Raw genomic sequence first — 18,016 nt, forward strand, 5'->3', positions numbered from 1 at the left:
GGCCTCCACCACTTGTTAATTTTACAGAATCTGTGGAAGCTCCGCGATGCCACCACCAAACAACTGAGTTATTTTTACACACCGGCCAGCATCTGGCCAATCCAACACCTTTCATTGTTTATACCGTTACAAAAATTAATATATAAAAATCATTGGGCCACCAAGCAAATGCCCGGTATGCCCGATGGCCAGTCCAGCTATGGCCGTGCCATCAGTTAACCCTTTGCGTGCCAACTGTGGCACGCGTGCCTAGGGTTGCCAACCCCTGGTCTAGAGTTATAGCAGGCTGAGAAAACATTAGAAAACTCAGACCTGTCACAGCTACAAATTAACTTAAAACACCTATGAGTCTCTTGTACTAAAACAACTTCTGCCTTTAGTTTTTTAAGCTGGTTAAATATCTTTAACGTCTTCTCTCTTTAACGTCTTCTCATTCATTTTTCATTTGTTCCTTGGTAACTAATCATAAATCGTTTACCTAATTGTAAAGTGTAACTGTAAAGAAACCTAAATTGTTTCACTCTTATAAGCAGGGAGGCACCCGCTCACTGGTCACCAATTATTGGTCAAACTGTTATTTTCAACAAGAATGTGTCAGTAAGTCAATATTGGCTAAGCAGAGCAACACTGGCATACTATATGTTATCCACTATGCAACAACTATGAAAACAATGGTTGCAGGTTAACATAGCTGGACTGGCCATCGGGCATACCGGGCATATGCCCGGTGACTTATTTTTTGTTATTTTTTTTTGTAACGGCATGAACAATGATAGGTGGTGGATTGGCCAGATGCAGGTCAATGTGTAAAAATAACTGGATGAGGGAAGGGGAGGCAGGAGGAGAGCCCCGAGGCGGCCGCCAGTCCGAGTGTCAGGTGAACTGAACTTCAGGTAAGAAGTTATGACCTGCAGTCTATCTGGGTCAGATATAAACCAAGTTTAGGTGTAGTTTATTTTCGTTGTGCTGACTTTTTACAGTCAGTTACAATAACTCGTACTGCGTGAGCTAGCATGACGGAGTTTCTATACAGCTGGGTGGGTGCTATGATGTTACTGATAGTGAACTTTATTTTATTCATAAGGTTAGTTAGTAGAGTTGCCAACGGCTCCTTAAAAAACTGGAATGGTCCCTCATTCAGAGAAAATATTACACGTTTCGTATTGAGCTGAGAAGAGACGCAGTTTGTCCCGTACTTTCGCTTTAATGAAAAAAAAGACACAAAGCTGTAGTTATTCTGTCATTACGCTGCACAGCTGCCTCTTCTTCTCTCATTCTCTCCCTCCCCTGTTTCTACTTCAATCATGAAACTGATCAATGATCAGGTGATTGTTTTTTTCTCTCGTTTATTTATCGCCCACTTTGCGCCAGAAACAAGAAACCAGCGGATGTCGCGCTAAACAACAGCAGCACGTTTAAGCTTGATAAGCTGTTTGTTTTTCATTTAATATTAATTTCTAGTATCAGCTGATGTTTGCTGGAGCCACAGCTGTAAAGCTGCTGGTCATGATATCGGTTTGGATATGTGGTGAGAGGGAAACATGAAGATGAAACCAGGAGATGTCCTTACTGAATCATCAGAGCTGAACAGGTGATGGAGAAACAGGTTTACCTTTTAGGTCACATGAATGAGTTGAAGGGAAGTTATGAACTGTTTCTGAGAGACAAATAACACCAGCATCCTTTTCTAAGCAGCTGACAGCTGGTAACTGTGCAGGGGCGGGTCTAGGAAAGTTTTGCCAGGGGGCCAGGTAGGGCATTAACAGGGAAAGGGGGGGCGGGGGGGGGGGGGGGGGGGGGCACAAAGAAATACTTTTCTTTCTTATTCTCATTTAAAATCATACATATACCAAAAAGACAGTGTACATCACTGTCACAACAGCGTTTGTTTTCATTCAAAGGCTTTATGGCTTTAATACCTGGTGGGCCGGTCTCTAGTCAAAATGCCCGATTTTCTGTCCCAGTCCAGCCCTGCAGGTTAATACTGGCAGTGTTATCTTGCCAGCTGACTGTATTTCATCATCAGCCAGTGTTGTTCTTTATCAATATTAGCAAAGTTTACCATAAGGCAGCAAAGAAAGTTTACTTGCTTTCAGGTTTTATTCAAATGTTAGTCTTTTCATTTGTTTCCCCACTTTTTTCCTGTTTCAAAATCAAACACCAGTTTGTGAGAAGATTATCTTCTTTTTTTAATAGGCAGATAAAGTTTTACATTGGCATTGGCTAATTTGTCAATTGTTTGTTACAGATGTTTGTATTTTAATATTCAAAAATGTTTTTGCCCAAAACATATGTGCACTATATGTCAGTAAAAATACTATGCAAATATTGCTGTCCTTGAATGCTGAGTAAACACTGACAAAGAACTGACTGTATCTCTTGTACTTTATCAACGCAGTATCTAAAAACTTTGCACCGTAGTGGTTAAAATCTCATTCTAATAAGAGTTAAAAGCGCATTCGGTTATTAGGTTTATAGGGTTATTGAATTATGGTTAACGGTTGGTAGAATTTTTTTTAAACATTATCTGCCAATTACATCTGTCACCCATCTCCAAATCTGTGCCCCTACCTGGCCCCCCCAACAAAAATTTTCTAGACACTCCACTGGGAATGGGTAATGAGCATACTTGTATCTTTCAGCTGTTCAGAATAACAGTATCTGCATTCTAAGTTCTGTCTAAGTTAATATAAGGCCAGGATAACAGGTCCTCTTGATTGCTGACAAAACGTTGATAGTAGAGGTACAAAAAGTACAAAAATGCCCTCAAAGACAGAAAGTAAAAAGTAGCAGTTTGAAGGACAATACCAGCTGTTCTTTTGCAAAGTTAACTTATATAGCATGATCAAACATGGGGACACAAACTTTTTTTTGGCTTTGCCTCCACACCTAAACAGAAAAAAATAATACTATATTCAATGGTTAAAGGAGGTGGGGAACCCTAAGATCAGTCCATGAACACCACAGCCACTGGGCACCAGTCCATCCAAGTACTTTACCATAAATTCACCACAGCAAGGCAATCTAAGCTGTTTATCCTACACTAAACTGCGGGGGATTTTCATGCAACTTTTGAATGACAAAGTTAGTATACTTAAGTTTGTTTTGCAGAACATTTCAATACGAAAAAATAAAAAAAAGGTAACAACCTTCACATCATATATAGATCAAATATCTGATTTAACAAGTAAGGACATTACATGTGCTTTAAATTTCCACTTCACTGAATAGCACTGAGCAGTCCTTAACTTTAAATATGACCTACTGTCCTGACCTTCCTCTCCTGCCCTGTCTTTCTTACAACTTTTCCATCTTTGAGTGGCAATATCTTGCACCCTCCCTGGGAAATACAGCAGCTGTATCTTCAGCAAGTATCTTCAAAATGTTTTAATTTAAATTACCCACCACCTAAAAATGTTATTCCCTTTGTACTCTCTACCTAAATGCCGAAGAAATGCAACCACAACTTATGGAGATCTGCACGAAAAACAGTTGAAAAGTGATTTTTTTGTTGTTGTTTTTATGTGTTTTTGTATGTCTAATATGTTTGCTTAGATTGGTGAACGGGCTGTAGTCGACTGGATTTATGAATGGGTTACATATAAAATAAAGAAACTATTTGCTTTGCAAGCATCATAATGACTCTGACTCATTGTGAATTATTGTGCCTGCATTCAAATCAATCCAATCCAGAAAACAAATGTGTGAAGCCTGTACTAACACTGCATTATTTTGGTCAGTCTTCTCCTTTATCCACTATGATCAGTTTTGAATTTCTAATTTGCACTGCTCTTGGTAGAATGCTGGTCATTACTGAAATAAACTTGTTACAACTTTGTTTAAAAGTCTGAACTTTGCGTACCCATCATCAGTGTACCTGACATGGGTAACTTGCACATCTGTAGAGGTACTATTAACAACATATTCAGGTGCTGGAGCAACACAAGCAAACATCTATAAAATGTCTTTTTGTGAAGAACTCCCTTAATTTAGCAAGACAAAACACAAATAACTTTGTATTACAATAATTCAGGTGCTTAAATATCTCGACTGCAATCACCCACTTAAATCTTGCAGAATTATATTCACAACAAAAACAACAAAAAACCACTACATGATAATTCGATATTTTAAAAGTTGTGATTAAAAGCTATCATTGTTCATACGTGTCATTTATTATCTTTCTACTATTTAAATTCAATAACTAAATATCAGGTTTAAATTATTTCTAAACCACTGTACCTTTACATTTTACACTATGCCCCAACATACACTGAACAATAAAATAACCAGCTTGGAAAATGAGTCAAACCTGCAGTTATACATCCACATACATGGTTTAAGCAGTTATAAGCAGGAAATCTAAACTGTACAGAAGAGGTAGGGCAGGCACTGAAAAGAAATCAGCAAAAGGTGATAATAATAAAGAGTTAAGAGCTGACAGTCACTCACGACACTTGTCGATTACAAGTAAAATCAGTAAAAAATACACACGTAATTTTACTGACACATACAACTCTGTCACAAGGTATGAGTGATAAGAGCCCCCATGTCATTTTAGGCACAAAGGCAGAATGACAAAAAGGTTTACCTGATAAGAGTACAGTGTTTAACGTCAACAGGAGAGGGATGTGGGGACGTTAATGACAGAACTTCAAAGTTGTAAAAATAACTCACAGTGAGCTAATGCTGCAGATGGACAAGCTGCTAGAGTGCACATTACTTCAACTGCATGTTAGAAAACTGCACATGCACAAAAAAAAAAAAAAAAAGGGGAACGTGGGGAAAACATATAGCATGAAGTCAGAGAAACAGCCAGACAACATTCAATTATTATCTGTCTACTCTGTCTATTAGTATCCTCTCAAATGAGAATGAAATGAGGACCAATGAGGATCCAAAACAAAATTGACACTTAACCAGAAAAAAAATGGGCCAACAGGCACATGTTAACTGAGATAATAAAACATAAGCATTTCAGTGTAACTAGTGATGTGAAAAGAAGACATTCATCAGGTCAAGTTGCTGTGCATAACAGAATAAATACATGGGCAGAGCATTTTGGCATCAGCTCTAGGATCACACATTTATAATGTGCCCTGCCTTTATCCATGAGACCTCATGAATATACGCAGCAAACCTTTACTCTGCCTGTTGCATCCTGTGTTTTAGGTTCTCTTTTCTGAGATGTTGCAGAAATAAGACAATCTTGAGATTTCATCTTGATGCATGCTCAATCATCCAGGTAAGCAAATCTCCAAAAGCTGATTTTGTTCATCTGGACGTAGCATTTTCAGTGGGAGAAACGTTTCTGCATTCGCCATCTTACAATGTTGTGATTGCAACCCTTCCCCAACTCTCTGTGAATTGATCAGTGGTTCTTGATCAATGGTTATGAGAATTTGCATAGTAATGATGAAGGAACTGACCTCCCAGCCCATTGTTCCTTCAGTGGGCTGGTTTCAGTCATTATGCAAATGTCTTGTTTATAAGATTGGAGAAACCTGCAGTCAGCTGAGACTGAAGAAGTCACTTCGATGAATGACGAAATGTTTCTCCCACTGAAAACGCTACGTCCACATGAACAGAATCAACTTTTGGAGACAACCTTGAGATTCAAATTCTCAAGCCAGAGGTCCACTGACACTAACAGAGTCTAACCCTTAGAGGATGTTTGGCAAAATTATACTTTATTCAGATGAGTGGTTTTCTTGATCATCTTGACATTTCCTAACTACATATAGGATAATGTGCAAAAAAGGAAGGGGAATCAATTAGGTTTTAATTAAGGTTCTACAATCCCCTATCCTGGTTGTTATTTACATGACAGTTTAAGAAACTGGTGCAATTGTTGGTTATTTAAGTGCATGTTAATATATCTAATTAAAGAACATTCTGACTGTGACTGCCATGGTGCCTCCATCCTACTTGGCTGTCTACTCCAGGTTTTGTTCTCTGTCTGTTTTTCTCTTAGTATTTAATGTTTCTCCTTCTTGTTTCTCTGTGCTTGTTTTTTATGTTTATATTTGTTGGCGAGATTCATCACATCTTGCTGAGGCTAAGGCTCTGTTTTTATTGGACCTGCCAATCATCTCTGACAGAACAATACAACCACAAAAATGGACTGAGCAGACTCTTGTGAGCTGTGCTTTCACTTCAAAGGAAGTGGACTGGCATGAGCAAATACTTCGCCACATTATTGGCGAACCATGATCGCTGAAGAAATCGCAGAGGTAAAAGGTAGTAAAAAGGTATGGTTAATCCACCATTTTCAGCCTCTATCCCCTCACCTCCTCAGATCAGTAAACTGACTGTCTCTCCACTCCTGAGGTGTTCATGGGTGAGTTTAGCAAATGTGCTGGATTTCTTACACATAGAGTTCGCTAGTATTCAAACAAAAAAGGGCATATGAGTCAGATTGTTCCAAGATTGCTTTTTTGTGGAGATATTTTAAGACCAGGTGCTAAAATGGGCACAGGCTGTGCTAAAAGCAAGCCCCATTCTTTCTTTTGAAGATTTCATTCCTAAATTTCGGAATGTAACTTGAGTCTAAACCCGATGTTGGCTGCTCATCAAGGAAATTTAAGTGTGCCTGACTTCTCAACAGACTTTTCGATGTTGACTAAAGAAGTGGGCTGATAGTAGAAGGCCCTCCATGGAGCACAGTTTAAATGATTATTTGAAACATGAACTAGCTGCCAAACAACTGTCTTTCTTGTTGGATTTACTCATTGCAATGTGTAAAAATTGATGACCATGTCCGCAAACACAGGTGAAAATTTAACTTTCCCAGAATGCTCCTGGCTCTTATTCTCCCCCGCAGTAACAATGTCCCAATAATGTCCCTCTGTAAAGTATTTTAAGTCATGGCCCTTGATGGAAAAGGACCTCCCTGTCCCTGATATCACACAAGACTCAGACTGTCTCACTCACTCTCTCTGGCAACCACACTGAAGATGTGAGCTTCTTTGTGTTTGAAGCCCTTCTTACTCCTCTGGTCCTTGGTCATCCCTGGTTACGTAATCATTATGATTATGTAACCAGGGATGACCAAGGATTCAAGGTTACTTTATTTATACCTGTAAGTAAATTTGCTTTACAGGAAAATGATAGCATTTGGCATCCCTTTGCATCCCTTTAATTGGATAAAATGGGGTGCTGAAAAAAGCTTTGTTTCATGTTGACAATGTTTCTCCACAATGTAAGTGGGGGTGACCTCAAACCAGGCCCCATTAAGTATAAGCTGTAATTGATTGGCCTATCAATAAGAATCACAAGCAGTTGTGTTGCTTTGGTTTTTCTTTGGTTCATCCGTGACTTCAGTAAGCAAGTCCTCCCACTAATGCAACTTGCCTCTCCCAATCTTCTGTTCCAGTGGTCACCATTGGCTCAATGTGCCTTTGATCTTCTCAAGCAACGCATCATATCTGTCCCCATCTTGTCTCAACCTGACCTCACGCAACAGTTCATTGTGGAGGTGGATGTGTTCTACTGCTGTGTGGAAGCTGTCCTATTGCAAAACAAAGAAGGTAAAAAGCGTCCCTGTGCCTTTTTCTCTTGTTCTCTCTTCCCAGCTAAACAGAATTATAATGTTAGATATCAAGAACTGCTGGCAAGCAAATTTGCCCTAGAGGAATGGAGGTGCTGGTTGAAAGGGTCAGGACATACATTCATCATGTGGACTGACCACATGAACCTTGCATACCTCCAGACAGCGTAAAGGCTTAATACTGAGCAAGTCAGGTGGGCTCTGTTTTCCACTCAGTTTAACTTCACCATAACTTACTGACATTCCTCACAAAACATCAGACCACTTTCCTGGCAATTCTCCACTTTTGACAAAACCCCTGACAAATCAACCATGGTCCGTGCTTTCTGAATGATTGGATCCCCTATCTGGTAAATTGAATCAGCCCAGCAAACAAAACCAGACCATGGCAACAGTCGTCCTGGTCGCCTCTATGTGCTCGCTTTGATTTCAGTCTAAGGTGAATTCTGCTCTGCTCTCTGAGCCAAGGTTGGCCTGCCTTCTGCGTTTCATCCTCAGACTAACAGACAAGCACAACGTACCAACATTTGGAGCTCCCCCCTGGCTTGGTAGAGTATGCCCATGATGTCATGACATGCCATAGAAGGTGAGCTTGTCATATGGCATAATCTATGCAGTTGGCACTGCCACTGGAAGGCTACCTATGCTATCCTGCTAAGGACCATGGAGCAAAATAAACGTCTTACCAATCGCAATAGAATCCCAGTGCCGGTCTACTGTCCTGTACTACGTGGGACTGGAAGAAGGGCAACTGTCATATTCTACACTGTGAGTCTTCCTTGGCTTGCACATCAAGGTTTTGTTTTTTGTCTAGCTCTCCCTTGTGTTTCCCCTCTCTCCTCTTTTTACGGGTTCCCAACTCTGGCCAGGCACACCTGCTCTAATCACCCACATGTTTATCAAGAATCCACTACTTAAGGTAGTGGATGAGGATAACTCTTTGTTTGGTAATTGGGCTAATCGGTTAGCTGAAACCCTGGCTCCTGCTACTGTTTTTGCTCGGATTTTGACTGTCTGTTTCCTGTGCACAGGCCCCTGGATTTCCTTCCCTGGTGTGGTGCGCTTAACCCTCAGTTGAAAGGGAGTGTGAACTGTAAATTTTGGATGTGTTGATTCACTTTGTTCCTGGACCATTTCCCTTTTCTTGTCTTACTGAACTGTGATCTCCCGAGCCCAGTGCTAAAGTCTACCAGCCCATTAGCCTTGACAATGGTCAATCCACGCTAATACTTTCTAAAACGATGTCTTAAAGAAAATCATTTTCGGATAAAAAGTTTTAGATATAAAACATCCACGTACATATATTTCAGATGACCATTCCTCAAGTGGGTAAATCTCCACAAGATGTAAGCGCTAGCATAGATAACAAACATATTGAGAAAGTCTAATTTGAATTAACAAACAGTAGTCAAGGATGTTTTGTGTTCCAGATAATGACCATGTAACCTCTGTGAACTGTTTACATATAAATACGAATAAACAATTAACACATTCTGAACCATATGCATGATTTGATTTGTTGGATAAAGCAAAGTTTAAAGTTAAAATTTTTCTGCCACACTGGATTTGACGTTTTTGTTTTGACAAACATTACATTTTTTTTAGTCACAAATGTATTTCCCAGTATTTATCAATAGGCAGGGATGATTGTCTCATCAAGCCTCACAAAATGATGTTTTCTGAACATGTGTCACAGCCAATCAAAGTGATTTTGCAACAGCTGAACACTAGGGAGTGCTAGTATCCAACCTGCACAGATCTAATAGCTTTGGAAATACTATTCTGATATTTGTGAAGATTGTGTTCGTTATTTCACAGAAGAGTTGAGCATTGGCTTTGGTCTGCAGTCTCAGAGAACCATTCTAGGTGAGTTGTTTTGTGCTAAGCTGTTACATATTTCTGCTTTTTTTCTATATTTGTAATGATATTTTGTGGACAAAGATTTAATATGAACATCAAAAATGCAAAAATGTATTCTGTGTGTTGAATATTGACACAGGCTGGAAGGATTTAGACTGCATACTTGTGAAGTGGTCCTTAATGTAGCTAAAGAAAAACCACCCACAATTCTTGGGAGTCACTACGATGCAGTTTATCAAGTCAGGACAAACATTAAAGGAAGAAGACTTACGCTGTGATGGAAATGTTAGCGGCTGACATGGGGCTGACTTCCTTTACCTCCTTGGCCTTCTGGAGGGCAAGTTTCTTATTAATAGCCTCCTCTTGCTCCTCTTCATCCTATAGGTATAGAAAAAAACATACATGGACACATATTTTAACTTGTTTATGTGTTTATTTCAGGACTATAATAAATAACAAGTCGCTCAATGCACTGAGAAGTCCTTTATAATATATTTATTTTGCTGTGACCATTGTTGATAGAAAGTCCACTATTAAAGAACAAAAAAATTTTAAGTCTAGCAGGAGCATTCAGAATATGGATATATTATAAGGGTAAAATCACTGAAGATTACGAGGTTCTTTTTCCTTTGTCAAATCCTGAGCTTGCCATCTTAGGGCATTTTGACATCAATAGTATCTTTAGTCTGTTCCAAATCACTTTTCCTCACCTTTTACATGTGATCTGGTTTTCTTTCACACAGACAAAAATCAAACACATGGCACAAAGAGATAAAAGGACAAGTTTGATCTAAATGGACTAAACACCAACAGTGTGAAAACACCCTTAATTAAACCTCTGAGGTCTAAGCCACCTATTGATGACACCAGCCTTCACCCTAATTCTAACTCTAACCCCCAACAATCAGAATATATCATTTTTTGTAATATTAAATTGTGAAGTCCTGGCAATCAGGGACAAATAGATCATTCAAACTGAAACCTTTCCCTTTTAATAATTAAAAATATCTATCTTGCCTTTCTTCTAAATATAGCATAGGTTTAGACCTTAGTTAAAATCAGAATTGTGTTTGTTTGTTTTACATCAAAAGCATTAGGAATGATGATAAAAAAACAGAATAATTTTATAATATAGAATAATATTTTTTTTTTTGTCACAAAAAATGAAAAAAATTCTTTATTTCATAAAAGAAATCTTTATTTCATGAGCAAATATCACAAGCTATACCACAAAACAAAACTAAAAGTAAATATTGCAACCAAAATAGAACTAAATTCTAAATTTCTACTCAATTACTACTCAAGTTAGCTAAATATATGCATGTGTTTCATTTTCAAGATCTGCTTTAAATGGCTACCATTTTGACAAGCGCAGCCCCGGAAGATTCTAAAAACTCTGGTTAAAATTTAGAAGCAAGATATGCATATATTTAACAAAATTATTTTCTCAGTTATAACTAGAATACTATAACATTAACTATTTCACATTATGTGTGAAAAAATGAAAGTGGGTCAACCGACCTTTGTTTAAATACATATGTTGAAAAGTATTTGATATATGAAGCTAAGTTTTCAGAAGTATCATTAGTATATTATATATCTAATAGGATAACTTAGAACCATAACATTTTAGTGAATATGGTTTAATAGAAAATGATAACTGTGAAGATTATCAAAAAATTATCATTTGAAATGAAAATAAAAAATATGCACATTAACTAAATTAATTAGAATACCATCCAGAAATGACCAAATTTGGTTCTACTCTGATTACACTATCTAGCAATATTTCTTATTCTTTTGTTTTTGTGATACAATTTTCCTTCAGAAAAGGCTTGAAATTGCCTAGAACTTCATTTAAAAATATTTTATGAACTAATAATGGCATAACACAAAAATTGGCTTTTGTATTACACCAGGTGTTATAGCATTAGCAGGGGACTTTTTCTGAGAAATCCAAGATAGTCAGCGTTATAAGCATTTGGCCAGTTGACATGGAATGTCCCTGAGGGCTAAGTAAAGAAGATTGCAAGAGTTCTTCTACACCTTCCAGTTATCTAAAGAACTCGATCCTTCATCTAAGGATGTCCATCAACCTACTCATTCATAATGATTACATCATAATCTTGTCAGTGCTGTGTCTTAACCCTCTAAGTCATAGGTGTCAAACTCTGGCCCGCGGGCCAAATTTGGCCCGCAGCCTAATTACATTTGGCCCGCGAAGCCATACCAAATTACTATTAGAGCTGGCCTACTGGTATTATACAGCTAATATATATATATTGTTTAGTATTAAGCTTTGCTTGTTCCATATTCCATTTTTCAGCAAAACGTGTTTGAGTCCATAAGAAAAGATTCATTCTTATATCTGGAGGAATAAATATATTTCAATAAATATTAACGTTAGCCCGCGACTTTGTTCCAGTTTTGAATTTTGGCCCACTGTGTATTTGAGTTTGACACCCCTGCTCTAAGTCATCACACCATGGCCCTTTATTTAGAGAAAACAGGCATAAAAATAGATTAAAAAAAATCTGACTACCTTTAGTTAAAGTTAAGACTGAGGATGATTCAGAGGATTAAGAAAAAATGAAGTAAAAGGCCATGGAAGATTTTACTAAGGGTGAAGAATTTAATGAAATATATAACAATATATCGTACCTTAGTGAGCTCCTGGGCATTTGCAAGATTATCAACAGCAATGGCCAAGAACACATTGAGGAGGGTGTCTGGTTATTTATGTTCTCAGGAAAACACCAAAGGATTGATAAACACAGAATCAGTATTTACAGGTCCAGCTAATCTTCAAATCAATAATAAAAACTTTGGCAGGGCTATAAAGCTGCCTGGTGTCAACAAAGGGAATCTATCTTGATATATGAGGCAGGATACAATTTCCAAAGAGAGTAAGTACAATGAAATAAATGGAAGAGAACATTCCCCCATGCACACCCCCTTGGGATTCAATCCCATGGTACATGACTGCGTTCCAGTCCTCTCCAGTTAGGATCTGCAGGGGAGACAGAGACTGCTTTAGGGGTCCAGTTCAGTGGTAGTATAAAAAAATATAACATGACTTAATTGATCTTTACCTGGAAGACGGTGAGAATGGCTGCTGGGAATGTGTCAAAATTGGTTGTCGGTGTTTCGTCTTCAAAATTAAACCTGCAGGGAGATGAATAGTTTCTGACTGTGATCAGTCTACAAAGCCTCAGCACTATACCTCTCACTCATCCTCCACCTCCTGCTGTATTGAGCAACTTATTGTCCTCTCAATTACACTCCTGTAAATTATTCCAAATATATATGTTTATCATTAAATTTGAGTCATCTGAGGCTGTAAGACCTCGTGGTTGATCACTGACTATTTTTCCTTCTCAAATTTAAGAGGCTTGTAGTGGTGTCTGTCAGTTGGGACCTAATTACTTCAAACCAGGCACCTGCAGAGGGGGGGCTAGAGGGGCTTGAGCACCCGCCCCTTTCCTGATGGGTGCCCAAAGTGCCCTTTTGTTGAGGCAACTTTTTAAAAAAAATATTATTATTTTTTTTTTAATGTGTGTGGGCGTGCGGAGTCCTGTCTGTGCCCCTCAACAATAATATTTAACTATTAATCACAGTTTTGCTAAATAAAAGGATCTGGCTTGCATCAGTCACATGATCACATTTAACATTGATCGCCCTTGACGGCAGAACGCGCTGGTTACGAGCTGGGAACGAGCTCACAAAGAGCACGCGCATTTTTTGCGGTCCGGAGCTGTAGGAGAAACACAAGTTAACTCAGAGACACAGACCGATGCGACAAAACCAGTAAGTAGGTGTACAGCGTACACTGTAGTGTATAGCACACAGGAGTATTAGCTTATTATGTACACGTTGGTAAGTTGTCTTGTTGCAACTGACGAACTGAAACAAACGAGCGTGCTGTGTGTGCAACAGCGCGACAAACATTACCTGTCCTTTTATTAACTGCACATGTAGTGCTGGTCATAGCTGCTGGCTACCTGGCTGTCATGGGTCTGTAGCTCTGTCCACCGTTTTAGGGAACATATTTAGTTTTAAAGTAAGTTTCCGGGCTTTTCCTGCCTTTCTGGAGGGATTATATTTCACTAAAAAACGATCTAATATGCATGTCCACATAATTATGCATTATTATAATTATAGTATATTAAAAAACACACGCTGTATTTTAAAGAACATACATTAAGAAGCAGATTATATTAGATTTATATTTTAAATAAGACAAAATTTGGATTTTACAGCAGTAAAATGATTTTATCTCTACAGTTTAATAAGCTTTGCCCTGCACAGAGTGGATAGTGAAACAAATGGAATCATCATAAATACATTATTTCATATTTATTACTTCCCCCTCCTCATTGCTTTATTATTGCAGCTCTAGTAATAAATAATAATGTAAGGATTCTGGATCAGCACCGTGATGCCCATAGTATATACAGTATTCTGAAGAAGGTCTAAAATGTCACTGTGTGTGTGTGCATGTGTGTGTTTTATTTAGATGGATTTAAAAAAAAAATATTACTCATGATATAACATTGTCCAGACATGGCTGGTAAGGACATGAGGAGGAAACAGTAGGAGCTGTGTGAGGCTACTAAAGGCAGTGCTATAACATTTTTCTGTCATCATTTTATTATAGATTAAGTGCAAGAGTTGTTAGGTGTGGATAATTAGATTATAGTTTATTGCAATAGCAAGTTGTGCCTTGTTCTCAGATAGACAGCAAGTGGAGAGTGATATATGAAAAGATGGGATGGAAGGAAGAAGAGAAGCAAAGAGTGATTCACAGGCAGAGCCTAAATTATTTCTCACAGTTTTTTGTTGCTTTATGGTTCCAAGCGCTGTCACCAATCTTTGCATTTTGTTATTATCTCATGACACTTGTTTAATCAGCTACCATCTCTCCTATGGACTTTTTAATGTCTACAGTCTCAGATCAACACAGCCCTGCCCTTCCCATATTAGATTCTTGATGAATGTGGGTTGTTGTTATTCAGCCTGGTTCAATGTGCCCCTTTTTAACTTTGAGCACCTGCCCCTTTAAACCTCTCTGCACGGCCCTGCTTCAAACCCAATGTAGGCAAAAGATAATCATGCAGGGTTCTTGGCTAGCATTGCGTTAACATGCTGTTTGTTCAGAGGCTTGCAAAGAGCCAAAGTTCTGTTAGCAGTATAATGTGGTTTTTTTTTTAATCATTGTTTCCACTTTGCCGTCAGTTATCCTTTTGTGCAACCAAAATATATGTAATATTCACATCTCCATTTCTCAATCCTTGTATCTCTGTATTGCTTCACCATTGTCCTCCGCCTGCACACCAACCTAAATCAGTTGATTGTAGTGCCAATGCTCAGAAAGACATGTTTTATGTTTTTTTCTTTTTATCTTCCTCCACTGAAGGACCTTTGTAGCGTAAGTAATGGTAATGACATAATTATAATTGTCTACAATTCAGAAAAATTGTGGGGCCCGCCCCCCCCGGTATGTTTTTTTTTTCTCCTGCCCTCTCTTTCACTTTTTTTTGCTTCATGCTGCAAGTCACCCTTGTGTTTGCGCTGAGCAGAGACGGCAAACAGAGCCTTGCGTTTGCGCCCCTCCCCCCTCTGCACAGCACTGAGCTGAGGGGGCTGGGCGGTAGTTACACTCGCAACAGCAGTAGCACACAACAAGAGCAGGAGGGAGAGGGAAAGAAAGAGAGCCGGGAGCAACAAGAGACAACGCCGTCACATTGGAAAGGTACAGTAAAGAAAATGAGTGACACCAAGAAAAGAAGCAAAGTCTGGAACCATTTCAATCTTATTGACAAAAAAAAAGGTAGAGTGTAGAGTCTACAAGAAAAGGATATCATATAGAGCCGGCTCCACAAACAACATGCACAGGCACCTAAGAACTGTCCACCCATCAGTGCAATGGGAAGATAAAACGCAGTCAGTTGAGTGTGATATTAATATTTCTAAATGGCAACCTTTCCCTTAATTAAAGATCTGGGCGTTGTTTTTCCCCCCTTTTTTTCCATATTTTAATTTATATTTTATTGTGTTGTGGTTTGCAGTGTTTTGTGTTGTTTCACTTTAAATTTGTTTAAAAGGAAAAAGCTGAAAATTTAAGTAGTTAAAAGTTGAAATATATGAAATGTAAATAGTTGGTTTCTGTATTTTATAATTTATTTATTACATTTTATGTGGAGTGAATAAATAAAAGTATATTTACAGTGGCCCCTAGAGACAAAGCACGTACACACTCGTAAAACACGTACAAACTCCGGAGCACGTACAAACTCCAAGACACAACGGAAATGCTCCAGGATGCTAGGGGCCGTGCTGAGCTTTTGTTACCTAGTCCCACACAAGCCAGGAAGTACCAATAATCGGATTGGGTGTGTGGTAGTAACAGGTAAAGGAAGTTTTTTTTTTAATTATTTGAATATATATATATGAGTGTTTGTGCATGCACGCGTGTACGCGCGAGAAGGGGGGGAGGGGGGCACAAACATTTTTCTTGTAAAACAAAGGGGGGCCTAGCCAAAAAAGTTTGGGAACCACTGGTCTAATTACTGAATTTAGTACAGTAATGTGCTCCATCATTGCCTTACTGAAATGCTGCTCCAGCAAATTTTTCCTGCTTAGTAAATCCTGCCAAGAGTCTTGTCATTAGCTGCATCACAATAAATAATTAATAAATCAGCAGAAAAAAATCTACTCACTGGCCACCAAAGAGCTGCATACCCAGCAGAGCAAAGACCACGATGAAGAGGAAGAGCAAAAACAGCAGGCTAATAATGGACTTCATGGAGTTGAGTAGGGATACCACAAGGTTCCTTAATGAGTTCCAGTACCTACACAAAGACACACCAGTATGAATCCATTGTGTAATCCGGTTTTACAGAACACAGACAAATATTTCCATTTACTCACTTGGTGACTTTGAAGATCCGGAGCAGCCTCAGTGCTCGCAGGACACTGATTCCAAATGAAGCCCCGGGCTTCATGGCTGCCCAGACCACCTCAAAAATACTGCCAATGATCACCTGTGAACACAGTTTGATAAATCAAAACCGTTTGAATTTCTTTCTTCAATAATTCGCTACATTTCTTTTCTAGAGAACTAGTTCTGAATCATGCTAGTTTGCCTATAAATGTTCTCAAAATGCACAACAAATTGACGAAACAGTCAACTGAAGTGGGCAACTCACCCCGAAGTCAAAACAGTTGAAAGAGGAGTGAAAGTAGTTCTGGGGTCCAAGACCATACATTTTCATGGACATCTCCACCAGGAACAGGCCCAAAAATACAAACTCCGCAAGGTCTGTCCAGAAGAAATAGATATAGCTGATTCTATAGCAGCTATGCCCACAGTGAATAAGACACAGAAAGAGACTATTTGTGTATTACAAAACGCTGTTTGAGTCATGTGTGTTTACACATGTGTTGCTGCAGCACAGAACTACAGGAATTAGAGTACTAGTAAAAAAAAAAAAGCAGATACAGGCAACAGCAATTTTGTATGCAAGAAAGATGATCTCACCAGGATCATAATAAAGCTGGTACTATAATTCTAATGGAATGCTTCAAGTGAATGGAAGGATGATGAGCAACATGATCTTTAAAGCCTCAAACCTCCACCAGCATCCAAATATGGCACCAACAATCTTAGTTGCAGCTGGCTGTAATATGTTATTTTTGGACATTAACATAATAAGTCAACTACACAAATGTAAGAAAAAAGTCAAAATATAGTTGTACATTTGAAAATTTAATAAATATTTCTTTATTTTTTTTATGCACTTCATTTGGAGTGCTTAATGTTAGGGTGAATTATATTATTTTCATCCCTTTTCCTTTTACATAAAACAAGATGATATAGCCTAAAACATAATGTAACAAAATGGCACATTTTGAGAAGAAACAGCAGTGTGACCTAGTGTTATTAGTTATGCAGCAATCTGTTGAAATTTGCTCATGCTTTTTGCCCTCTATACACTTTAATACTCTGATTCCACAGAACAGGGGCCTGAAAGCTGAAGACTGTGCCTCTACGTCTCCCTTTAAATATCCTAGGAACTACAAGTAAGCCCGCACACTGAGAGCAAAGTGCTCAGTTGAGGTGATACAGTACTACTGTATAAGGTCTTTAAGACCTGCTGGCGCCTGATTATACAGTACCTTCTATGTGAGGAGAAGAATTTTAAATTTTATTCTGGATTTAACAGAGAACCAATGAAGAGAAGCCAACAGAGGAGAAATATGCTCTCTCTTTCTAGTCCCTGTCAGCACTCTTGTTACTGAAGGCTTCTCAGGGAGTTTTTAGGACATCCTGGTAGTAACAAATCACAGTAGTCCAGTCTAGAAGTAAGAAATTCATGAACTGGGTTTTCAGCATCACTATGAGACAGGATGTTTCTAATTTTAGAGATATTGAAGAAGAAAGCAGTCCTACATAATTGTTTATTATGTACATTGAAGGACATATCTTGGTCAAAAAACTACTTCAGGATTCTAGAGGCCAAGGCAAAGCCACCCAGAGTAGGGAATCTGGTTAGATACCATATTTCTTCACTTAATTCCTTGGACTTTCCCATTATTCTTAGTAAA

General features: G+C 38.5%; 1 protein-coding gene across 1 annotated transcript in view; it reads right to left on the minus strand.

Annotated features, from left to right (window-relative positions):
- cacna1ba (calcium voltage-gated channel subunit alpha1 Ba) overlaps positions 1-18,016 on the minus strand; it is a 292,202-nt gene that overhangs the window by 175,350 nt on the left and 98,836 nt on the right. The window contains exons 12-18 of the mRNA XM_087849000.1: positions 16,618-16,730; positions 16,340-16,452; positions 16,129-16,260; positions 12,502-12,574; positions 12,302-12,419; positions 12,071-12,138; positions 9,681-9,787 (exon numbers count right to left, since the gene is read on the minus strand). Coding sequence (XP_087705126.1) covers positions 9,681-9,787; positions 12,071-12,138; positions 12,302-12,419; positions 12,502-12,574; positions 16,129-16,260; positions 16,340-16,452; positions 16,618-16,730 — 724 coding nt within the window. The remainder of the gene's footprint in view (positions 1-9,680; positions 9,788-12,070; positions 12,139-12,301; positions 12,420-12,501; positions 12,575-16,128; positions 16,261-16,339; positions 16,453-16,617; positions 16,731-18,016) is intronic.

Source organism: Neolamprologus brichardi, chromosome 12 (genome assembly GCF_056152115.1).
Source record: "Neolamprologus brichardi isolate AB-2024 chromosome 12, ASM5615211v1, whole genome shotgun sequence".
Classification (NCBI taxonomy): domain Eukaryota; kingdom Metazoa; phylum Chordata; class Actinopteri; order Cichliformes; family Cichlidae; genus Neolamprologus; species Neolamprologus brichardi.